Source organism: Phoxinus phoxinus (assembly GCF_949152265.1).
Source record: "Phoxinus phoxinus genome assembly, chromosome: 21".
Classification (NCBI taxonomy): Eukaryota; Metazoa; Chordata; class Actinopteri; order Cypriniformes; family Leuciscidae; genus Phoxinus; species Phoxinus phoxinus.
Genome location: NC_136896.1, coordinates 16960205 through 16985776, shown reverse-complemented (window position 1 = coordinate 16985776; position 25572 = coordinate 16960205). Strand labels below are relative to the sequence as shown.

At 37.4% G+C, this 25572-nt stretch overlaps 2 protein-coding genes across 12 annotated transcripts in view; one reads left to right on the top strand and one right to left on the bottom strand.

Annotated features, from left to right (window-relative positions):
* The window catches only part of grid2ipb (glutamate receptor, ionotropic, delta 2 (Grid2) interacting protein, b), a 37861-nt gene extending 27010 nt beyond the window's left edge, over positions 1–10851 (top strand). For 4 of the 6 annotated variants that reach the window (XM_079594853.1, XM_079594854.1, XM_079594852.1 and 1 more), the window contains 10 exons: positions 21–791; positions 899–986; positions 2086–2331; positions 3184–3380; positions 3462–3617; positions 3779–3865; positions 4028–4157; positions 4751–4869; positions 5031–5195; positions 9716–10851. In XM_079594853.1, the coding sequence (XP_079450979.1) occupies positions 21–791; positions 899–986; positions 2086–2331; positions 3184–3380; positions 3462–3617; positions 3779–3865; positions 4028–4157; positions 4751–4869; positions 5031–5195; positions 9716–9787 (2031 nt within the window). In that variant the 3' untranslated portion in view covers positions 9788–10851. The remainder of the gene's footprint in view (positions 1–20; positions 792–898; positions 987–2085; positions 2332–3183; positions 3381–3461; positions 3618–3778; positions 3866–4027; positions 4158–4750; positions 4870–5030; positions 5196–9715) is intronic. The other 2 variants (XM_079594856.1, XM_079594855.1) reach the window with 1 other exon arrangement.
* Positions 10852–12261: 1410 nt separating this feature from the next.
* arhgap17a (Rho GTPase activating protein 17a) overlaps positions 12262–25572 on the bottom strand; it is a 33459-nt gene continuing 20148 nt past the window's right edge. For 3 of the 6 annotated variants that reach the window (XM_079595167.1, XM_079595169.1, XM_079595170.1), the window contains 13 exons: positions 23337–23405; positions 23123–23204; positions 21596–21723; positions 20067–20178; positions 19898–19979; positions 19737–19817; positions 18749–18862; positions 18574–18665; positions 18320–18476; positions 17701–17964; positions 16794–16924; positions 15092–15643; positions 12288–13735 (listed from right to left, as the gene is read on the bottom strand). In XM_079595167.1, the coding sequence (XP_079451293.1) occupies positions 13620–13735; positions 15092–15643; positions 16794–16924; positions 17701–17964; positions 18320–18476; positions 18574–18665; positions 18749–18862; positions 19737–19817; positions 19898–19979; positions 20067–20178; positions 21596–21723; positions 23123–23204; positions 23337–23405 (1980 nt within the window). In that variant the 3' untranslated portion in view covers positions 12288–13619. Of the gene's footprint in view, positions 13736–15091; positions 15644–16793; positions 16925–17700; positions 17965–18319; positions 18477–18573; positions 18666–18748; positions 18863–19736; positions 19818–19897; positions 19980–20066; positions 20179–21595; positions 21724–23122; positions 23205–23336; positions 23406–25572 lie in introns of all 6 variants that reach the window. The other 3 variants (XM_079595168.1, XM_079595172.1, XM_079595171.1) reach the window with 3 other exon arrangements.

Sequence of the window (25572 nt, the reverse complement as noted above, 5' to 3'; positions counted from 1 at the left end):
TGTCTTTGTGACACTGTCAGATGAGTTTCCAGGATGAACAGGAAGTGAACATGCCTCATGAGTTAAGCAGTGCCAGCAGTGAAGACAACAGCTGCAGTGATGATTCCACCTCAGTCACCTATTCCTCAGGCTCTGACCACATCCCCCCTCCCCCCCGGAGTCCTCCGCCCCCGCCACCACCTCTCCAGTTCACCGACCCGCCCTCGCCCCTCCCCCTCACCCCGGAGCACTTACCCCAACCTCCTCCAGCCTTCCAGCACCACCCGATAATAGTCCCGCCCCCACCACCACCTCGCCCCTTCCTCACTAACCGCCCTTTGTTACACAAAGTGCTGCCCACCAGTGATGAGCTCAGGGCTCAGCGCACCCTTGTCCGACGCTCCTCTCCCCAGCCCAGCGCTCAGTCTGTTCTCCAGCTGCACCAACCAAAGGCTCATCCCATCCTACAATCATCCCCGCACACCTCCCCTCAACCCCCACATGCAAGCGCACAGCACACTCACCTACGACATCACACCCAGTCCATCTACCAGAGCCAGCAGACCTCTGCACCCAGAACCTCCCCGAGCCTGACCAAACAAAAGAGCCTCCATTCCCAACCTTCCCAGCAAAGCTTTGAAAGCACACTCTCAAGCAAGGTACCCCCACCACCGCCACCTCCTCTACCCCCACCTTGTGATCCACCACCTTTGCCCAAATCCAGTCCGAAAGCCTCTGACAACAACCACATGAGCGTGAAAAGACTGCGCTGGGAGCAGGTGGAGAACTCTGAAGGAACTATCTGGGGACAGGTTGGTTGTGATGCATAACAACCACAGTGCACATCAGAATTGAATGTTTAAGTGCAAGTGGAAGTCATGTGATGATGCATTACTGAGTGGATATATCTGTTTGTTAGCTTGGAGATGATCCTGACTATCATAAACTCAGTGACATGGTCAAGTACCTGGATCTGGATCTGTACTTCGGCACACAGAGGAATTCCAGTAAGGTTTCTTTTATTTTTTTATATCCGGCTCAATGTGATATTGCATGTACATATCATCATCCCCTGTCATGCAGTGCTGTGAAAAAGTGTTTGCTCCTGACTGTTTCTCTGTGTTTTTACACTGAATGTCATCAGATCCTCAACCAAAATCTTTGAATGTTTAAAAGTTGTCTTCATGAACAAAAAAAACAACAACAACAAAAATATTTCATCATTTAAATGCAGTTATTTGAGTGTTACAGAACAATGTGAAAGAATTTAGGTAAAGACTTTAATTAAATTATGAAAATAATTTCAAGAAATAATAATTTTATTTATTTATTTAATGTATCGGTCATTTATGAATGTATTCATTTATTATGTAATTTATTCAATAATACAGTTTATTACAAAAGTTTGGGGTTGTTAAGATTTTTAAATGTTTTTGAAAGACGTCTTTTATGCTCAATAAAAAAACTGTTATCTATTTTAATATATTTTAAAATATAATTTATTCCTGTGATGTCAAAGTCAACTCAGGAATCACAATCACTTCAAGAAACATTTATTATTATAAATTATATTATCTATGTATTTCATTATATTATCAACATAGTATTATCAATGTTGAAAACATTGTGGAAATAGTGATACATTTTGGATTCTTTGATGATTAGAAAGTTCAAAAGAACATATTTTTTTTAGAAATAGAAATCTTTTGTAACATTATAAATGTCTTTACTGCCACTTTTGATCAATTTATAGCATCCTTGCTGAATAAAAGTCTTTTAAAGTAAAAAAAAAAAAAAAAAGTCTCATTGAACCCAAACTTTTAAATGGTTTTGAATGGTAGATATACAGTATCATCATGTATGATGATTTAATAATATCATAGAATTTTTTTTTTATATGTACTCCCATAATAAAATTCAACCACATAAAATGATAAAAATGCAGAAATTCAGGGGGCAAAGACTTTTTTTTATAAATTATTCATATGTAACATCTCATCAGTCTTTATATTGCTGTTTTCATCCACATGTAGCATCCTTTTTGTAGCTTTTAATTTTGCTGCTGAAAATGAACTCAATTACCTTGTCTATTTTTGTACTTTTCAGCTCATCTCTCATGGAGAGCTATGTCTCTCAGATCCCATCATTCCCATCCAGTTATCGGCATCACACAGCCTCTTTTCATTCTCATAACCCTCCATATATTGTTTCCACTACTGGTGCAAGGAGAGCACATCCTTACATTGTTATTAAATGTGTCAGTCTCTCTTCCAGAGCCCACTTTCCTGCCCGAGAACTTTAAAAAGAAAGACGTGGTTGAGATACTCTCCCATAAAAAGGCCTACAACGCTTGTGAGTATAAGTAGGAATGTGTTGGAGTGCAATCATCTAGATTGAGCTCTGGGTTGAGTCAGGTTTGTTGTCTCGTGTGACGTAGATGTGTAGGAGTGGGTTAAAGAGGTGCTGTAGGTATTTGCTGCTGTAGCAACAAAGGTATAGAATCCATGTCTTATTAAAGGGTTAGTTCACCCAAAAAATGAGAATTATCCCATAATTTACTCACCCTCAAGCCATCCTAGTTGTACTGTATATGACTTTCTTCTTTCAGTCGGAGTTATATAAAAAAATATCTTGGCTTCTCCAAGCTTTATAATGGGCGTGAATGGTACCTTAGATTTTGAAGCCCAAAAAAGTGCATCCATCAGTAATTCATACGGCTCCAGGGTGTTAATAAAGGCCTTCTGAAGCACAGCAATGCATTTTTGTAAGAAAAATGTCCATATTTATAACTTGGTTTATATCACTGGCTTCACTGGGTCAGAGGTCACTCTTCCGCCAGAACTAGACTCACATATAGCCGTTACCAGAAGTGATTATAGTTTATAAAGTTATAAATATGGATATTTTTCTTACAAAAACGCATCACTTCACTTTAGAAGGCCTTCATTAACCTCCTGGAGCCGTATGGATTACTTTTATTATGGATGGAAGGATGCGCTTTTTAGATCTTCAAAAACTCAAGCTCTACTCACCCACATTATAAAACTTGGAGGAGCCAGGATATTTTTTTTAAATATAACTCCGATTTTGTTTGGCTGAAAGAAGAAAGTCATATACACCTAGGATGGCCTGAGGGTGAGTAAATTATGGGATAATTTTCATTTCTGAGTGAACTAACCCTTTAAATCTGGCTGCGCTGTTCAGCTATCCTCATAGCGCATCTGAAGCTGTCCCCGAAAGAACTGCGGGAAATCCTCGTGACCATGAGCACCGAGCGCCTGGAACCCGCACACATTAAACAACTGCTGCTCTACGCTCCCGACGACGAGGAGGTCAAACAGTTTCAGCATTACGATAAGGACCCCGCCAAGCTCAGTGAGCCCGACCAGTTCGTCCTACAGGTGCTTTTACCTTTTACCTGTTTTTCCTGACTTCTGTTATTAATGTAAATAATAATTGATTCTGATGGGCTTGTTCTACAGATGCTACTAGTTCCTGAGTATAAAACCAGACTTAGGAGTCTTCTTTTTAAGACCACTGTGCAGGAGAAAACAGAAGAAATGAGAGCCGCATACGAATGCATATACAAAGCCTCATTAGAGCTCAAAAACAGCAAGAAATTGGCCAAGATCCTGGAGGTAAAACACTTATTTCAGCAGATATGCCACTAATAATGAATTATAAGTGTTAATAAAATCCTGGATCTTATGCAAAGGAGTTGGTGTTTCTGAGCCATTCATTTTTAAACATCTGCTATCTTAATTATAAACATTAATCTTACAATATGCACTGTTTTTAGTTTGTTTTAGCAATGGGAAATTATCTCAATAATGGTCAGCCCAAGACGAATAAAACAACAGGATTCAAAATTAATTTTCTTACTGAGGTATGTTTGTTTAATTAAACATTGTTCATAATATATATATATATATATATATATATATATATATATATATATATATATATATATATATATATATATATATATATATATATATATATATATATATTTTACATTTGTCTAATTATGAATTTAAATACCCCCCAGTTAAACACAACTAAAACAGTTGATGGAAAGTCGACCTTCCTCCATATTCTTGCCAAATCACTATGCCAACACTTCCCAGAACTCCTCGGCTTCTCCAGGGACCTCATAACAGTGCCACTAGCTGCCAAAGGTAAGCTGTCAGTACAATTTCCTATTAGATTTTTGTATATACACTGCTGTTCAAACCTTTGGGGTTGTTAAAATGTTTAAAGGGGACCTATTATGCCCTTTTTCAAAGTCTTGACTTTCAAGAAACCAGTTTGAGATGATTTGGGCTCTGTGGCATGGTGCGTTATCCGGCTGAAAGTAGCCACTTAAATTACATTTCTTCCCAATTATAATCCTCAATTTGAACTTTAGCAGATTGTCTTGTCCATGTCTACATGCCCAAAATACATCAAGTTGCTTTAAATGTTGAAAACAGTTGTGTTGCTTAATATTTCTGTGGAAACCATGGTACATCTTTTCAGGATAGAGACGAAAAAGTATTAATTTCTTTACACACACACACACACACACACACGCACACACACACACACACACACGCACACGCACGCACACACGCACACACAAAACTTACTGGCCCCACATTTTGAATGGTAATGTATTTTTCTCTTTTGCTGTTGGATCAAATGGAAATGCAAAAATAATATTTGTTATTGTGTCAATTAGGCCTAAATGTATTGATGAATGATTGATGTTCACATGTTTACTGAAATGCAGTAAATCAGAGGACCGTTACTGCTGATCTCAGTGACCTTCACTCCACCATCCAGGACATAAGAACTTCCTGTGTAAAAATCCCAGCTACTTCAGAGGATCGCTTTGCAGCGGTTATGAGTGTATCCACCAATCAACAGCGTTTTTATGAATAAATTTGATTGTGACAAGAACTGAATAAAAACTAAAGTAGTTACTCGTACAGATTGAGTCAGCACATAATGTTATCCTGTGAAAATATATCTATAAGTTGCAATGTATCAGCCCTTGACCCTGATATTAGAGCTTCCTGGAAAACTGTCATCCAGCTGTGCAATCCCTAGACTCCTTGCAGCAAAGAGCAATGGATGAGTTTCATAAAGTGGCGTCCTACTTTGGAGAAGACAGTAAGGCCACAACCACAGAAACCTTCTTTGGCATCTTTGCTGAGTTTATCTCCAAATTTGAGGTGAGTTTTTTTTAATATTTCAGTAACACTTTACAATAAGGTCCTATTAGTTAACATTGGTTAATGCAGTGGTTCCCAACACTTGAGAGGCCGTTCACATGACACCGTTTTCAAGTAAAAAAAAAATGTATGCGTTTTGGCCGTTCATTTACCTGACACTGGGTTTTGGGGGCTTGAAAACACAAACATTTGAAAACAGTTTTCAAAGTTTAAGTTACCATTAATCATCAACATATAAAATGAATGAATGAAATTGCATGTGCATGCTTATTATGTGTTCAGTCTATATGTGCATCGTTTTTCTTTTCAAAGCCAACTACTGGCCTGGCATTTATAATACAGCGTATTTAATCGTTTTGGCGGATCCGTGTGAACGGTGATCATTTAACAACATTGTAAATGCAAAGGAAAAACGTTTCTGTTTTTATTACATCATTGTCGAGTAAATGTACACTTAGATGTCTCCCTAATCAAACACACCAGATTCAACTCATCAGCTTGTTAGTAAAGGCTCCGAGACTTCAGATGGGTGTCAAATAAGAGAGACATCAGAATTGTGGTTGGGAACACCTGGGTTAATGCATTAACTAACATTATCCGTAACACTTTACTTAAAGCCTTTATATATAATGCATTATAAAAACATTTTTAATGCAATCATTATACCTTGTAATGCACCTTATAATGCATTGTATGGTCTCATAAATAATTGCAAGCACAGTTATGATACATTATAATATAATATGTTATGCCTTTAGAAAGACATTTTTGATGTAACAAGGAATCTGCAAATATTATAATGCATTTTAACTTTGGTTACAATTATTTATGAAAACATGCAACGCATTATAACGTACATTATGAATACCTTTACAATGCAGTATGCAGTACATAAAGGCTTTACGTAAAGGTTTACCACATTATCTAACAATGTGCAATACATTTGTTACAGTATTTATTCATCTTTGTTAATGATAGGTAATTGTTTGTTGATTCATGTTAGCTTGGGGCCATTAAATAACATTACCAGATACAACTTTGATTTGAATAATGTATTAGTAAATGTAATTAGTAAATTAATAAATACTTTAGAAGTATTTTTCATTTCATTGTTAGTTCATGTTAACTAATGTACTGGTAGTAAACTAATTTTAACAAATGGAACCTTGTATACGGTCATGTGAAAAGTACACCCTTTTGAAATCTATGGTTTTAAGTATCAGGACATAATATAAAATTATCTAGTCTTTGGCAGGTTTTAAAATTAGGTAAATATAAACCTCAGATGAACAACAACACGTGATATTTACACCGTGTCATGGTTTATTTAACAAAAACTATGCCAAAATGGAGATGCTATGTGTGACAAACTAAGTACACCCTTACTGCTTCCATAGGAATTTAGAAGGTACTGTAAGTAGCAGTCAGGCGCTGCTAACCAAATGCCTTTGATTAACTGATCATTAGCAAGCGTGACCAACTCTATAAAAGCAGAAGTTTTGCTGGTAGAGAGCATTCAGGAGTGTGTTAACACAATGCCAAGGAGACACCTTTTATACAAAAATTACAGACCTCTGATTAGCCAGCTGTACATACGCATATCTGCGTCTTTATGCAGAGCTGATAGGCTTATATGTGATGAAATATAGCCCATTTAATTTTATCTTAACATGTTTATAAGCCCACGAAGAGTATGTCCTTTTTGGGTACGAATGGTTTCAGTTGTTCCTACATTTTTTTCGTGATTAGTAATACATTTTAGAAGGAAAGTTATCGATGAATCATGATTTGTTCGTGAAAATGTTCGTACACAGATTTCACTCACAAATATGTGTGTATGCATACTTAGTGAATGAGACCCAATGTCCTTTGGACTGACGAGACCATAGTGGAGATATATCAGCACAAACACCTTATACCAACTGTCCATCACAATGATGGAGGGGTGATGATTTTGGGCTTGTTTGGCAGCCACAGGACTGGGACAGCGTGCAGTCTTTGAGTTGACCATGAGCTCCTCTGTATACCAATGCATTCTAGAGTCAAATGTGAGGCCATCTATCCGACAGCTAAAGCTTGGCTGAAATTGGGCCGTGCAGCAGGACAATGATCCCAAGCACAATAGCAAATCTTCAACAGAATGGCTGAAAAAGAGTAGTCAAGTCATCTTCATTTATATAGCGCTTTTAACAATGTAGATTGATTCAAAGCAGCTTTACAGAGATAATTGTATAATTTATCTTGAAATTTATTGATAAAATAAATGTATTCTTGAATAATGTTATTTTCCAGCTAAAGTTAGTTTTGATTGATTCACTTCCGTCGAAATGATCATTTGTTATTAAATTAGGGGGCGCTAACACGACACCGTTCTCTCTAAACAGACTTTTAACGCGAACCTGTGAGAAACGCTGATGGCGCTCACGTGCGCATTAAGAATGAATTCTATAGTTATGTGCGTTTTAATATATGTGCGCAGGTTTGTAAATTCCCTACAAACCATGCCTAAACAAAATACTTGTCTTGCCTATAAATTGATAAAGAATTTTATTTTATCACTTCGGGGTAGGTATGCAAACCGAATTTTCCCACAATGCAATGAGTGGTAAAGGGATCCTCCATAGGGAGAGGCTAGTTGGCACTTCAGCACTGCATTATCATTGGGTCCAGGCGAAGGTCCTTCGTCAGATCTGGATCCGGCCTGGATCCGGCAGGCTGCGGGAAAACCTTGAGATAAACAAAGACACTAAAATTAGCGTAGATGTCATTCGATCTTATGATGTAACGAGTACATCAGGATTAAAGGGAAGTTTAAAATGTATACGATGTTTAATAGGCAGCCAATGCAGTGTTGACAGAACCGGGCTAATATGGTCATACTTCCTGGTTCTGGTAAGAACTCGAGCTGCTGGGTTTTGAACTAGCTGTAGTTTGTTTATTAAGCGTACAGGGCAACCACCCAGTAGAGCATTACAATAATCTAGCCTTGAGGTCATGAACGCATTAACTAATTGTTCCGCATTTGTCAATGAGAGCATATGGCGTAATTTAGATATATTTTTAAGATGGAAAAATGCGGTTTTACTGATACTAGACACGTGACTTTCATAATGAAAGATTGGTATCAAAGAGCACACCCAGGGTCCTAACCGACGACGAAGACTTAACAGAGCAGCCATAAAGTGTTAGACAGTATTCTAGGTTATTACGTGTGGAAGTTTTTTGTCCAATAATTAGAATCTCTGTTTTTTTAGAATTTAGTTGTAGGAAATTACTAGTCATACAATTTTTATATCAGCTATGCATTCCGTTAATTTTGTGAATTGGTAGGTTTTGTTAGGTTTTTAAGAAATATACAGCTGAGTATCGTCGGCATAACAGTGAAAGCTAATTCCATGTTTCCTAATGATATCTCCTAATGGTAGCATGTACAGAGTGAACAGCAGCGGTCCTAGTACTGAGCCTTGTGGTACGCCATACTGAACTTGTGATCGATAAGACATCTCTTCATTCACTGCTACAAACTGATAACGGTCAGATAAGTATGATTTAAACCATGCTAGTGCAATTCCACTAATGCCAACATAGTTTTCTAGTCTATTTAAAAGGATGTTGTGGTCAATGGTATCAAATGCAGCACTAAGATCAAGTAACACTAAAAGAGAGATACAACCACGATCGGATGATAAGAGCAAATCATTTGTGACTCTAACGAGAGCTGTCTCTGTATTATGGTACGGTCTAAATCCGGACTGGAAATCCTCGCAGATATCATTTCTTTCTAGAAAGGAACACAGTTGTGAGGATACTGCTTTTTCTAATATCTTTGACAGAAAAGGCAGATTCGAGATCGGCCTGTAATTGACTAATTTTTTATGATCAAGTTACGTTTTTTAACAAGCGGTTTAATCATAGCCAGCTTAAAGGTTTCAAGGTGTTTCATTGGCCCAGTCAAAGTCAAGACCTCAACCTGATTGTAAATGATGTGGCGGGACCTTAAGAGAGCTGTGCATAAACAGATGCCCACAAACCTCAATGAACTGAAGCAACGTCGTAAAGAAGAGTGGGACTAAATTCCTCCACAACAATGTAAGAGACTGATGACGTCATATAGAAAAATGATTAGTTCAAGTTATTGCTGCTAAAGGTGGTTCTACATCATATCATAGGGTGCACTTAGTTTTTCACACATGGCTTCTCATTTTGGCTTTATTTTTGTTAAATAAATAATGACACGGTGTAAATATGTCATGTTGTTAATCATCTGAGGTCGTATTTACCTAATTTTAAGATCTGCTAAAGACCAGATGATTTTTAGTATGTCCTGACTCTCCTGATACATAAAACCAAAGAATTCAAAAGGGTGTACTTTCTTTTTCACACGACTGTAGCCTATTTTTGCTTTGATCATCATGTGCCTTATGTTTTTGGTTGTTCCCAGTTTTGTTTTGTACAATTAACAATAAAAGTGGGGGTAAAAATCACCTGAGGTGAGAGTTTGCTGTGTTTCTCTTCAATAGAGAGCACTGAGCGAGACACAAGGAACTGAAAACCCCAGAAGCCCCCGAATAGCCTCGCCGTTGGCCTGGTGAAAGCAACAGCATCTGCTGTCTCTAACCCAGAATGCCCATGTGCCAATAAACACGGAGAACTTGATAGCGTGAAAGGACAACCCTTACTTTAAAATGTCTTGGATGAATTAAAAATATCTTTAGAATAAAGAATATATATTTTATACAGAACTTCAGCCTGTTCATTGAGAAAGTATATTAATATAGCTTAATTATTATTAATTTTGTTTTGAGATTTGCTGCTTAGAATGTAACGGGAACATAAACACTTCATGTGGAGAGAATTGAGGGTATTTTTGATGGTATATTTTTGGTATGGTGAATGAATGTTTACTCATCCTCAAGCCAAATGTATTTGAACACACAATTCTTCACAGTATTGTGTTTTATTGTTGAACTCCATTGTGATTCGCTGATACCACAGCCGAACAAGAGTGCACACCCTTCTCTAAAACTAGTTTCCGAATCTGTATTGCAAGACTAGTTGTACAGTTGATCGGTGGTTCCATCTCGCATGAGAATCTGTGGTAAGTTTTACATCATGAATCGGTTTTCAATTATGAAAAGACGACGATAAAGAATCACATTATTAAATGGCAGAAGGGTTCACAAACCATCTGCTGTTTTAACACGAGTATGTAGCTTGTCTGACTTTTTTAGGTATTATTGTTTAAGGTAACATAATGCATTTCTTCCTGACGCCTTCTGTTCTGAACAAATGCATGATCTTCCTTATTGCCTGTCTTTGTGTCACGTGTATTTTTCTTTGTCAGATCCTCCGTTATTTCTCTAAATCAAAGACCATAGATGAGAAAACACAATTTGCATTTGCATGTAGCAAAGTATTTCTATTTATGTAATGTGTTAACGTTTTGATTGTTTCTGTATCAATTTGTTATATTGAACTTGTTTTATCAAATTAATTAGTTGTAAATTAATATTTGTGTACAAACTGTTGGCGTGACTAGCCTAGTGTTTTCCTGAGCAGTTCTATATCGGCTTCAATATCAACAGGCCACATATTGCTGCGTTTTATTGAGATGTCTAATTTGTTTTGCCTGAATAAATACGCTTTTGCGTACATTAATCTCTGTGTAATTATTTTTTATTACTGTAACTGTTTTAATGGAGCTGTGGCTTCTCTGAGTCACGCTTAGATTTTTTTCCCTCAAAACGAAAAATTACTTTTGGGAAATAGTTGCCTATACGATGCTGATATTTATCTCAGTAATTTCCTGTTATTGGCATTATTCTTCAGGGTAGACAGTCTTTATTTTTCCACATATGAAAAGGAGGCAATAAAGAATGAACATATGTTAGGTTGTATGGTTGATTGACTGAATAAATTATGGGAAAATTCTTAAAATTGTATTGTTTCTTTTTAACAGCTGCTTTATTGTTATAATTAACCACAATTTTACATTTGAATTAAAGGTGTAACTTCAACCTTATTAAACATATATATGTTTTTTTCAAGGCACTCTTTCCATATCCAATATGAACGTCATCATAACGTCCTTGTTACCAGGCAACGCTATAAGTGCTTCAAATACCAAAGATCTTAGATATGTATTTATATATCACCCTGTCATCATACAGAGTAAGGAGGATACATGAAAATAACTGATAATAAACCTCAGCCAGCCTCTTCAAGACCCTCAAACCCTTTAATCATTCATGAACTCACACACACACAATCCTATGAGGTTAAATTCTTTCTTCATAAATAAATGATACATTTTAGAATGTTGGAATGATATCTTGTTTATATCGGATCCTTTACACTAATCTAAGGTGCAGAAACATCTGAATGAGGAGAAAAGCCAAATGTAACCAACAACACAAGGTACACTGTAAAATATTATTTTCATGATTTATCACAACTTTTTTTCTTTTGTCAAATCAATTCAATTAATGTGGTTTAGAGTTTATGTTGATTAAACAAATCTTCACTGTATTAACTAAAACATCTCAATTTTAAGGCAACCAGGTAACTAAGTTAAACCAACAACATTTTTTACAGTGTACAGCACAATTGTTTAGGTTTATTTAGATCCAATATTAATTCATAGACATGTATTAGAGCCGTCTTGATTATGATTGGCTATTGTGTTTGTTCTGCAGTTAAATGTTTGTTTATAGGGAAATCCACTACACTGCATAACTGACCGGTGTCCTCTACAGTTGTAGGAAGTTGATCGCCTAAAGCTGTGCTCAGTACTTGCTTCTCATCACTATGGTTTCTTTCGTTACATAAAATAACTATTTATTTTGTAAGTAGGCATGTAAAAAGAATGTACAGTACATGAGTAGAATGTAATAAGTAGAGGATGGACTTACATTGTTTAGATATGATTTCCCACAATGACAGCTTCAACTGACAACGCAAAAAAAGACTTGAGGTTGTTCAATTAATGAGCATATAACATTTAATTCTCAGATGTAACATTTACATTCAGTTGAAGTCAACAACTACATAATGAAACACTGAAAGACCAGTTCTTATTTCACTTTTTTATTTCACTTTGAAGCAGTAATACAAAGCATTTCTTTTGCTTTTTTCAAAATTCTTCTGACATAAAGCCTCTGACCTCCAAAAGCACCATCAACATTTAGTTTCATAAGTGTGAAGTCAGTTTACTTTCCAAACCTTGGTAAAATAGCTTTTGTAAGTGTACTTAGGTAAGGCAGCATGGTAAAGGCAAGGAAAATGTACAAAGAAAAGCTAACAGTGAGCATGATCGCCTACATTTTTCTCTCGCATGAGAATCGATCAGAATCATGTGAACGTGATGAATCAATTCATCAAACATCATATCATGATTGACAGGCCGATGATCAGTCTAGTGATCGTGTCAAAATGGTTAAGTTGCAATTTTGAATTATTTTAATACTTGTAATGGAGACTTTATAGAATATGAGACGAGGAGGAAAAAAATGTAAGCAATAACGTCTGCTCTTAGCTATTATACAGTAAGAATAACATCCAAGTGGCACATTTTCCCCCACTTTGGTACCATATCTGGGATAAAAGGAGGGAAATACAAAGCTATTCTTGACAAGGCCTGGTAAACATACAAACAAAGCCATTACATAAGGTTTCCATACCAGGATATCACTAAAGCACATGTTTTGACCTTTTCCATCACATAAACTGACAGCGGAACACTTTAACTCTAATTTTAGCAATCAAATGTCCAATAACATATAGCCTCTTTCACATACGCACCAGTCAGGATTACTTTTACACATAGCTGAGTGGCGCTCTACCACATATATTTAGGTCCAGTCATATTAATGCCCCAAAATTATGAAAACATCAGCTGTGAAAGGCAGAAAATGAATCATTCAGCATTTGTATACTTTAAACCAATGTATTGCATGTAGCTAGTATCCAAACTGAAATAGTAAGGCTTGCAAATGAAAAGAAGGAATGCACTGTATTGGCTGACTGGAGACCTGCAGTCACAAGCTATACAAAAAGCCAGAGTTTTAGCTTTTGATTTAGTGTCTTTCACTTTTTATTTAGAGTATTTGCTTTGTTTAGCTAAGGCCACTTAAGACTCACCTCAAAGTACCTCATAACAATCAATTTAGTTTCTTGTTCACCAAATTCGCCCATCACTGTACAGACCTAGTTCCTCATGCTTTTTGCTGTCATCAGCAGCTTTAAATAAACATGCTACATCTTGGGGCGTTTGTATCCCTGGTGCCACTGGGATTGTTGATTGTCTTAAGCGTAGGATATTTGAGAAGTACAGTCAAGATGATAAACACTTTGGTAATGTGAGAAGAGCAGCCCTTTAGCAAACCTTTTGGTTAAGGGAAAAGGGTGTCAGGGTCAAGGCCATCTTTACAGGACGGTGCTCTCTGTGTCAAGGTCTGAGTCCTTCAGTTGGGTAACAGGCTTCTCAACGGCGATGTCAGGAATAAGAGCTCGACCAAGTGCTTTAAATGTCATCCCCGAATCTGCAAGACACGAGATTAGGAAGTTAGACCATACAGAGTGATGGATTGTTAGTAATAAAAATCATTCAGCTTGTTTGAGACAAACAGAACTAATGAATGGAAATGCTGTTTGACTTGCTGTGACGGCCATGCTGACAGGAAGAAATCAACCAATTTTACAACCAACATGATACCCATTATTTTTAAGTTTCCAATAACAGCTATGCAGAAGTGAGATTTAATAACTGATTTATTTAAGCTTTTTTGCACAACCCCAGGAAGTTTTATTTTATTTTAATATTAACTTTAACAGTTGATTTTATCATATCTCACCCTAGGCTTTATATATATATATATATATATATATATTTTTTTTTTTTTTTGGGCACTATTCTTTAGAAACCTATCAATTGGCTCCATGTATTACTTGACATGGTATTTAAAAAAATATTAATGTCCCCCTATGGTGAAAATCAAGCTATTAATGTTTTCTGTCTATGTGGTGTTTTTAATACGCTTTAAGACAAACCATGTACAAATGCATTAGTCAACACCATTGCTGGTATTAGTATGCAAGTATTTTCTCCTTAAAACTGCAGTGAAAAAAAATGCAGTTTGAAATCGCTGGTGTTTCTGATGTCACAAACTACCTTGTAACCAATCACGTCAACGAGTAGATCTATGAGCTGGCGTGAGTGGAGGCGGGGCCTAATTTGCTAAATTTTCATAGAACCACGTATACTAAATGAAGCAAGGGTGTAGACTAACGTTCTAGCTATTTTAAGGCATGAAGACATTTTGTTCGAAGAACAAACATTTAAACGTGTCATTTTTGGTGATCAAATATGAGTTAAGGGAAAAAATTATTGACTACAGGGGGACTTTAAAAAAATGCTCTCACGACAATGAAGCGACCAAATGTTTTCACAGCCAGGTAGTGCAATTCTAAAATGTTAGTCTATTAACTTATATATATATATAAATAAATTCTTTAACTGCTGTTAAACTTAATAGCAGGACACATTCATTTATACAGTGTGATCTCTGTGTAGGCTTTCTGATGTGAAATCATGTCTTTATTAAACTACTAAAAAACAAACCATCTTTATGTAAAAGCAGTGGTATTACAATTGAATCCAATTCATCAACAAAAAAAAGGAATGAGATATCTCTTTTTTGATTTAGCAACTTCATTTATAACAAATAAAGGCATCTCAGCAGACAGAATGTTGATCAAACATTGGATTCAGACTGGGTTTATTGTCTTTCTACGTCCGTATCCTAACTTTCAGCATTCAGGCACAGCCTACACCTCACAGAAATGCAAACAAACATGCTGTTAAACAAGCTAGTGTGACAGAAATAAAAGAGCTTCACCCATTGTTTTGAAGGCAGCACTGCAAATTCCATTGCTGTCGCTTCCTGTGGCTGGAGGCTGGGGTGGAGGGGGAACAGTAGGTCTGTTGCGTGGTTTAGGCACAGGCCTCGGGCGAGGAAGCGATCCTGACTGGAACACCGGGGGAGCCGTGGGACTGGGACTGTCGTGAAACAATGCCATGGGCGGAGGGGTGCTTGGAGGAGTGGGAGTGCTTGGAGGGGAGGGGTCTTCTCCGGGGTCACCAGGAGCGGTGGGTTGGGGAGGGGGCGTGGCCTGTGTGGGAGGCTGGGGGGGTGGATGGTTGGGTGCCTGAATGGGAGGCTGGATGCTCGAGTAGCGACGTGGGGTCGCGTTTGCTTGAGCCTGAGTTTGTGTGGGGCTCAGATTGGTGGGAGAGTAACTAGAAAGTGGTCTAGGGGAGGGGCTGAGGGACTGAGGGGTGCCGAGGGACTGAGGGGTGCCTGAAGAGGTTTGCTGTGCTGACTGATTGGTTGGTTGGCTTGGTGGAGGGTTGGCTGGTTTAGGAGGAGCTGGGGCCGGCTTCTTTGTACCTACAAATAAAAAGAGAACTTAAAACAAGCTCTTTCTGGGTTTCTGAGCTGCTCTTGTCATGTAAAGGCCCTGACATACTTCAAGCAAAATCGAAGAAGGAACTGGTGTGATGTCATCTCGAAGTTTGTTTTGAAGTACGAAACAGCTTGTCATAGCAAACTTTCCAGAAAAGATTGCTCAGGCTAGTACACAACACCATCAAAATACCCCTGGTCTGTGACGATTATGCAATAGGTAGCTGTGCTCTGGGGCTCTGCTTTCTTTGATGTTGAAATCTTTTCCGATTCTTTTGTTCTTTTCAGACGCTGACACTGTTTTTTATGTTTAATACTGTCAAGTCGGGCTCAGACTACAGGAGTTTCAGGTCGATTTACCACTCCCAACATTCGAGAAAAAAAAAAGAAAAAAGATTGAGTCCAGGGCATCGGTCAGTTCCAATGTTTGGCACAGATTATCAGGTAATGCGAGGCATTTACAGATCAAATCTTAAACCTCTCGATCTGCTCGCGGACACATCGGGGCCGCCCCGACAATATCAAACATGTTTAATACTTAGGATCTTAAATCGGAATGATTACGACAATGATTACATCAGTACTTACACAATAGCCAATGAGAGACAAGTCTACAAGGAGACTGAAATGATGAAACTTTTAAAATGGTGACTGCCATTTTTCAGATCTTATAGTGAGTGTGTGTGCAGGTTTGAGATTTAAAAAAAGAGAATCTGTGAAAATGCTCCTTATGTGCGTGATGCAATCAGATTTCTCAATCGTTTTAGATTTAAAAACCACAGTAGTCTGAGCCCGGCTTTAGGCTGCTATCTTTAAAGCAATCTATTGTGTAAAGTGCTATATAAATAAACGTGACGTGACGTGACTATGGTGCAAACATATTCATGTCACTATGATTGGATGATTTCTAAACTGATATCTTCTCACCGCTCTTATTTTTGTTGCATGTTTATTTTGTTTTTGAAAGGAGAGCGTCCAGCGCATATTTACAGATTCAGCTAAACGCGGGTGGAGTTTAATAACAATATCCCTGATCAGGCATTTCAAATGTCTTTGTACCTCCAAGGAAAGAACGAAAAAGAACTTTGCTGTAAGCATATCAGAGCCTAAAGACTTTTGAGGAAAGTCCACTGACCTCTGCGAGCCATGTGAGGACTGGGTCCTGTAGATCCAGCCACAGGCGTCCCCACACTCAGCTGTCCTGATCCTCCAGTGCCATTTCTCTGAGCTGGAGGAGTTGAAGCAGGGTCTCGGTTCTTTGAGCTGCTAAGCAAACGGAGAGAAAAATCAAGCAATATTTAATAACATTCCGCAACATTGACATTCCACAAAATGAAAACTGCAAATAAATATGAACTTAAGCCTTTTCTGATGGAATATTTGAATATTAAACCATTTGAAATGCTCAAAGCCATAGCCATTCAGCATTTCTTAGTGAAAACCATTACAAAAATGCCCATGCCTTTTTCCAGTTCTAGCAATATACACTACAGAATAATGTGACTGTTTATATCATCGCAAAATGTAAACTGTATTATCACACGAAGTTGGATTTATAAGCATGTCTAACTTTATCCGCATACATGCAGTATACGTGTGTAGTGTAATACTACAATACAACATATCGCAAATGCTTGATTTCTTGTAAACAATGTATACTGTGAAAAGTGCTACACTTAAGTCAAACATTAAAAATTAATTAAAATTAAAATGTAATTCGTTTTAAGCCATCTTGTTTTTGCATATTTTATCTGTCAGACAGTGTAGCCTAATACAAGCTGTTTTGTTTTAAATGGAGTAGGAGAATGGGGACAGACATTATTAAATCACATGACCAGTTGAATACTACTTGCTTTATCTCATGAACTGTTATCAGACACCTTCACTTATGGAATAAATTCATCAATCATAGCTAATTGCCATCGGTTACTAATTGCCAAAGAGTTAAAAGACCCGTTTTGTCCCTCCACAGCAACTCCATGCGCATGCGGGGCTGATTCATTAATGCATTGCACTGGTCTGGCACATTGCAGGAGTCTTACCTGATCTCCTCAGTATGCTGAGCTAGAAGCTGCTGTGCTGCTGCCAGGGCGGCCATCCCCAGCGCCAGCCCGGGCTGGCAGCTCTCTAAGCCCATGCCCGCATGTGCAGGCTGCTGGAGCAACAGTTCAGTCATAGACTGACCCCCTGCACTACCTGCAGCCTCCACTGGGGGCAGCGGGGGCTGGAAGCCAGGCGAAGCGTGCTGCTTTCTAGGTACAGTATTGCCTCTACGAGGATTGTGGTCCATTAATTTATTAGCAGAGCTACAGAAAGAAAAGACAGCAAAGACACCACTAGTGCTAATAAGTTCCCAGGAGAGCGACACCACAGAAACCAAGAGGGTAATCTGCATTGGTAGAAATCCCACTCACATCAAACATACTGCAGGGTTAATAGGAAAAAGCAAGAGATTTATCAGTAGAACTGACAATACCCCAGAGGTTAATGGTGAATGTAATCTAGTCCGCTGTTTTAATTGCTCAATTAAGTGAATTGATCAATCTAAATTGATTCTAATCAATTGAATTGCATCTTTGTGAAGCAAGAGGAAATAACCAGTGTGATTGATTCAGGAAATCAAACTGTTAAAAAAAAAATGTGTGTGAAATTAGTGTTTACCTGTCTCTCCGGGGCATGTCACCATCTGGGCCCACCATGCTGCCAGGTCTCTTCCTCTCTATGGTGCCCGTGTCATAATCTGGCGGGGTCAGGTGGTTGACGTTGTTTGGAAGTGGTGCGGGCATCGAAAACATGCCGGATACATTAAAATCCACATCTGAAGGAATAACAAGAAACAGGTTCATCTTAAAACTGATAGCAATACTTTTTTTTCATTGGAAAATACCATACATTTAAAGCTTTATGGCCCCTACCTTCAGGGAAAAACCAATCTGCATGCTGAATGATGGGTTCAATAATAGTAACCACATGGACAGAGGTTGCAGCAGCCATTTCTGCTAGGCTCCTGTGGGTAAAGACAAGAGCGTTAAGAAAAAGGCACAATTAAATAAGTTAGCGTGTTTGCTGGATATTGCAGAATATTCTGACCCCTCGGTTTTGGCCCACAGTAGATTCGGTCCCAGGACAATGGCTATGTTGCTGGGGGTCATCTTGTTAACGTCGCTTTCCTGTACGAGCTTAGCAAGGAACTTAATAAGGTATCTGCAAAACAGAGCAAATTCCCGAATAAGAAGAATGCAATTTAAAAACTATTTTTAATCACCATCTGGAACTCCTCTGTTGTTGTAGTAAACGGGAAAGCGGTATTCTAAAGGAAATAAACTTTGCACACATGGTCTTAAATTATAATTTAAAACAAACGTTATTTCAGTGATCTGCTGGTGTCAGAAAAGTTTTGTTTTTACACTAAAAAAAAAAATTCATGTCTCTGCTTCTTGCAATGTTTTGTGTATTTGAGGACCGGAGAAGAGTGTCTAAGTCTAGCATTTGTTGTTGAGTACTGTCTTAAAGGGGGCCTATTATGAAAGTTTTGATTTTGGGGTCTAATAGAATAGAAAAAAAAACATTATTTGTTCACATATTTTACATTGTTGCCTCTCTATTATGATGTGTACCGTACGTTCCTGGAAGAAAACTCAAGACTACAATTGAGACGTTTCAGGGAGTTCAGAAACAGTGCGGTTTTGGACATTTGAGGGTTCTGCCCGACAACGACGATATTCAAGATACATTCTTAAATATTAAGTCTTAATATTTTACTGGGGAAAAAGAAAGATATTAAGAAGAAATGTATTTACTATTTATTAGTTACTTTATTTTATTTATTTTTAATATAATCATATTTATTTTTAATATAAATAATATCTTATTTCCTAGGTCCACGTTTCTAAACTGCGTAGTATCGTGTCAATATGTATATGGAAATAATATGCCAATGATTTACAATAAAACTTTAATCAATCAATCTAAAAAAAATTGTGCAAACACATTTTAAGATCAAATCTGTGCAGTTTTATACACAGAACCCCAGAACTTTGCACAAACTTATTACACTTCAGATTTAACTGAAACCTACCTCAAGTTTGCCTTGTTGTTTTTTGGTAATTGATCGCAGGTAACCCACAAAGCCTGTAACCGCTTGTCTGGGTCAGGGACACTTAAAGTAAAAGCACAGTAATTAGCAACACAAACATGATTCCTTTAGACCTTTATGTAAAGTACTGCAAGATGGCTTACTTGGATGCCTGTATCCACTCATCATACATCTGGTAAGTCATCAAAGGTTCAGGCAGCTCTCTGAGATACGACTTTAATGCCCCTTAAACCAGGAGAGTACGATTCCAAATTAACATACATTAAGTGTGAATGACACGTTACTTATACATACAACTAAACAAGGCTGTACCAGCAACGGCATGTGGGTCGGAGTAAAACTCCTCCAGCTGTGAGGTGGAGCAATCCAGAGCTGCCTTCAGCTTCTTCAGTTTCGAGGCTCCTGCAGCTATTCTGAAAAGACCCTGGAGAATGACCAAATTAAAGAGCATATTTTCAGGTATATTTTCAGCCAAGACCCAAATTCATCTTCTAACATATTATTAAATGTTTATTTGACAGTTACAGTGACATGATAACAATTAAGACAATTATTTTTAGACATCTCTAAAAAAAAAATGTCTTAATTATAATTACAATACAGTACAATGTGGACACATGTTAAAGTTGAACAATACTTTGTGGTTCAATACACAACTAAAAGCATTTGCTGATATGCCTTGAACAGCCTGGAAAAGATTACTATGGTAGATCAATTAGGAATGTCCAGATCAAGTATTTTGTGCCTACGATCCGAGTCATTGAATACTGAGTATCTGCCTATACGGAGTCCCGATCAGATACTTGTATTTTCCTAGTGCTTCGTGCACATTTCAAGTACTTTAAAGTTATTCAAATCAATCCAAACCAATCTAAACAGAGCTGTGCAAAGTTTCTCAGTAATTCCAAAATAACAATTACTACAGTATTTATATTTACTATAAGATACTCACTCTCTCTCTCTCTCTCTACACTGAGACATTGGTAGATGTAAACATCTGTTAGTAAACAGGATAAATTAGCATGAGCATGCAATTAAAAAAGCCTATGTAAAAAGTGCCTATGTGCGTGATTTACTGACAACGCGCAAATTAAAGAACACAGACACAATCGGATCATTTCCATAATGACCAACTTAAGACATGCTTTTTTTGGCCCAGTAAATAATGGCAAATATACCAGTAAATTGACTAGCGCAAACGTTAGTAAATCACCTTGGATGATTAATTTAAATACTCTCTTCCCATTGCCTTTTCAGCGCAAATTTTTCACTGCGTGTCTTTAGTACTGTAAATCCTGACAGTAGTTTTAAACGCCCAAAGAGGGTTTGTGCTGGTGCAAGCTGTTAGTAAATCGAGCTCCTTGAATTTTATTTGTACAATAAGCAGAAAAGAAAAAAAGTGGAGATGGAGATGGAGTGGAGAAGTTAAAAAAAGCATTAAGCAAATTGCCAGTCGTTCAAGTCAAGTCCGAAGAAACGCATTGCAACATCTCAGATAGTCTGATGGCAGATAAAAAACAAACTGTAAATAAATTACTTTTGAGTGATTCGTTACAAAAGTGAGCATCAAATATGCTAAACATGGAAGTTCGAATGTGCATGTGTGACGTCATCGGTTCTCGCGCATCATGCACGCACGCACATTTGAGCTTCTTCTTTATCTTTTAATGCTGGTTGGCAAGCCCACTTTAAGGTGCAAAATAAAAGGATCAGGCTTAACCAATCAGTGCTTAACAGCCCCGATACTGATCCTTGAGATCGGCTTGGGACATCCCTATCAACAATACAACACTTGATTTGTATGACTGATGCATTGTTTAAACGCTTCGGTCGTGCCGTACCTCCTCTTTCATTCCAGTCTCCAGCAGCATCATGACGCAGGCCTCTATAGGCAGTGCGATCTCTCTGCCACTGCGCTTCAGGTGCTCGTCCAGAAGAGTTCCAAACGCTGGCTTCTCAGTCCACGAATCTGTCAGGAAAACATCAATAACTAGTTACTAGCAGCACAAATTTAAAAAAGCATCACTTTATTAAAATAACAGATGTGAATTACAGAGGGAGCAGAGGGATTCATCTGCTTTCAAGACACTAAATACTACATCCTGCTGTTAAGTCCACTTTAAGCTCTTTTTTCCTATATTCTTTCTTACTGTTTCTGAAAAAGGCAGATGAACTAGGTGGGTGAGATGTGAGAAATATTACTCATGGACCACATGCTGGGACATCAAGTCTGTTTGCCTCACGTGTGCTCGCAGGAAACCATCACAACAATTTATAGCACTCAAGTGCCAGATTTATGGGCACAAAGCAGAACGAAAACAATTAAGCGCCTCTGAGGACTGCACAGAGAATCACTGGAACACATCATCAAGCTAAATTCACAGCGTTTCCGTTTGATACATCAACATTAGTCACTATGGACGGTCACAATGTCCAAAACTCACGTAACAACCAACTAGCTGATTAGTCAGTTTAATAGTTTATCTAGATTTTCCTACAATATTGTTTAGTTCTTATATTTTCAGCAGTAGTGCTTTAATTAGTGTTTGTATTTGTATACAAATGTCTTTCAAATGTGGGAAAAATCATCTCTCTTCAGATTGACGTCTTTTTACGAAACCAGCTTAAACAGAGTTCCCCCATATATTAATTATGTCATCATTTACTCACCGTCAAACCTGTATGACTTTCTTCTGTGGAACACGTTTTAAAGAATGTTGGCAATTAAATAGTTCTGGTTACCATCGAATTCCATTGCATGGCCAAAAAAAAAAAAAAAAAAAAAATACAACAGGAGCCAATGGGAACCAAAACTGCTTTCAACATTCTTCAAATATCTCCTTTTGTGTTAGCAGAAGACAGAAATTCATATAGGTGATCAGAATGACAAATGAGGGTGAGTAAATGATGACAGAATTTTCATTATCCCTTTAATTACACAAGGCTTCCTTAAAGGAACTCAAAAATGAAAGTTGTGTCATCATTTACCGGTACTCACCATCATTTCATTCCAAACCAGTATGACTCTCTTTCTTCTGCAGAACATAAAATATATTTTAAAAAAGGTCTTTTGAAAATATTTTTCTAAAGGTTTTTCTTTTTGGACCCTATTAACTTTCATTACATGGACAAACGTAGTAGAAACCTTCTTTAAAATAACTTGTTCAATGTTCTACACAGCAAAATAAAGTCATACTGGTCAGGAGCAACATGTGAATATGTTGACAAAATCTGGTTTTAACTATAATTAGACAACTAGTCATCGATTCTGAAAATATGTAGTTTTGTAGATGCCTATTAATCACTAAATTAGGTTTCATTGGTAGTTATATAATCAGTTACACAGCAATAAGAAACTGTGCCGTCACCTTGTTGGGCTTGAATGGTTGGCAGGACGCTCTCGAGCAAGGTGAGAGATTTTCTGTGGTAATCAGCTTGTGCCTCTAATAACTGAAAACAGAGAAGACATTGAGGAAGGAAAGACGCACAGCAGAATGAACTGAACATGGAACTGAACAGGAATATACATCGATTCGCAAGTGAGTTATTGAACCCATGGATGAAAAACAAAATGCTTCTTACCATTACATAGTGGCGGGCATAGTCTGCCTCCTTTGAGAAGAAATTGTACATGTCTGCTGAAAGTTGATCCTTAAAAAAAAATTGACACGATTGAAACTATTGGTATGATTCTGACTGTGACTGTGCAGATAGAGAAATTGGATATTACAGGAAACAAGCACAGTGGTTAACCAAATGCATTTGACACAATCCATTATGCATTTGGCAAATACTTTTATTCAAATTGACTTGTACTCAAGCTGTACATTGTAACAGTAATGTGTTCCCTGGCAATCAAATCCGTACAGGAACACACACGTTGAGCCTTAACTGCTCATGCGGGTGATGCAGGTTTGAGACCTTTTTTCATGTCTCCACTTAACAAAAATGACTATTCAGACAGAAAGAAAAAAATTCTCTATGAATACAACAGTGATTACACATCAGATTTTCACAGTTCTAACAACCGCTGCATCATAAATCAGTCATCATATGGCTGACTAGCAACTCGATGGTTCAGTCGTCGCCAGACTCATTTTTGGATTTAGCAGATTGATGTCTGGTCTTATTTGAGACTGATTTGTGATTAGAAATATAATGTTTGCCATTTGAAAAAAAAAAAAATTGTGGGTTAAGAGCCACGGTTTTCATTGAACAAACTTTCAAGGTTTTAAATAAAAATAAAAACGGATGTTGAATATTCACTTATAAAATATACACCTACACTACCGTTCAAAAGTTTGGTAATAATAACAGTATTCATTTGAAATATTAATCTTTGGTAACATTACAAATCGTTTTTACTGTTAGGTCCGTGTATCATCCGATCATTTCATTTCCTATTTGGAATGGAATAACGAGGAATGAAAAAAACAGCTCGTTTATTCGTTTTTTTGTTTAGTTTAAAAAACGAAAAATTAGATTTTGGCTCGATTTTTCATTTTTCGTTTGTGGTTTACAAATCGGTTTATGGGTTCGATATTTCGTCCGCGCATGTGGGCGGCGCTGAAACGCCCCTTTCATCTGATTGGTCAAACCGCTCCGCCTTCAGTACAAGCTTTTCTTTCTGTCGGCAGAATAAGAGTCAGTACGAGTGCGGCACTAACATTACTGCACTTTAATAAAATAATGTCTGAAACCACCACTCACTTTTAAGTTGCACAATATTTGAAGCAGAAGTATGTTCCAGCGACCCCATTAATGTGAGCCACAGTAGGCTATGACAGATTATTTTAGCATGATGTATTTCTCATTGATAAATAGAGTGCAAATAGCCTAGTTCCGTCTCTTTGGATAAAACGTAAGTGGAAATAAAAATCAACATATAGGCTGAATTGTACCATATATGTCCTTAACATTAGATGTCCGTAGATGGCCTAACTGTTAGCTACGTTAGAGTTAGGGGATAACACAGTGTGTACAGTATAAAATCATTATGGTTCCCATAAAACATGAAAACCCAACAACCCAATGGGAATATATCCTTGTTGTGTAAAACATCTGTTCATAATCCGTAATTATACAATTTCAATAGGCTACGAATAGCACCGGGATCGAGGCGTCTGGAATAACTATGATCAATCCGCATTTTTAAGACAGCTAATTTTATAGGCTAATATTCAGAATGTCCTCGTATAATGCCAACGACCGCTTCCTTTGAGAAATATAGCAGACCACCTTTTTTAAACTGTTATTTAAGATTATTTGTGCATAAATGTTTGTGCATAAATGTCCGGACAGACAGACAGACAGACAGACAGACAGACAGACAGACGGACAGAAGTTTAAATGTGTTAGGCCTATATAAATTTAGGCACATACTGTATAACAAGTATTACAAACTACAATAGCCTAAACAGAACATGGCAAGCCATGGCAACTTGTAGGCTATAGCCTACTTAAAAGGAAAACAAATTTGCTGAGTAAAAACAGAGCTTGTGTTGTTGAATCATATTTTTTCTAGTATATCTTAAAATATAGAGCTCATGACAAATAAAAGTTCCAGATGGACAAATTTAAACGCAAAAAACAGTGTGAATGACAACATCTTAGAGTGGCAAACTTTGAAGTAGGGTTCAAGTTTTAATTAGTTGTATAACTTGAAGTGTAAAGCTTGTTCTCATACACAGATATGGCCTATTTATAAATGAAATTCATGCATTTATTTGTCATTTAAACTGATGCAAACAGGAAAAGAGAGTAGAAAAGACGTATTATCCTGTCGCCCCCTCTAGTGGAGAGCATGAACTATTACGGC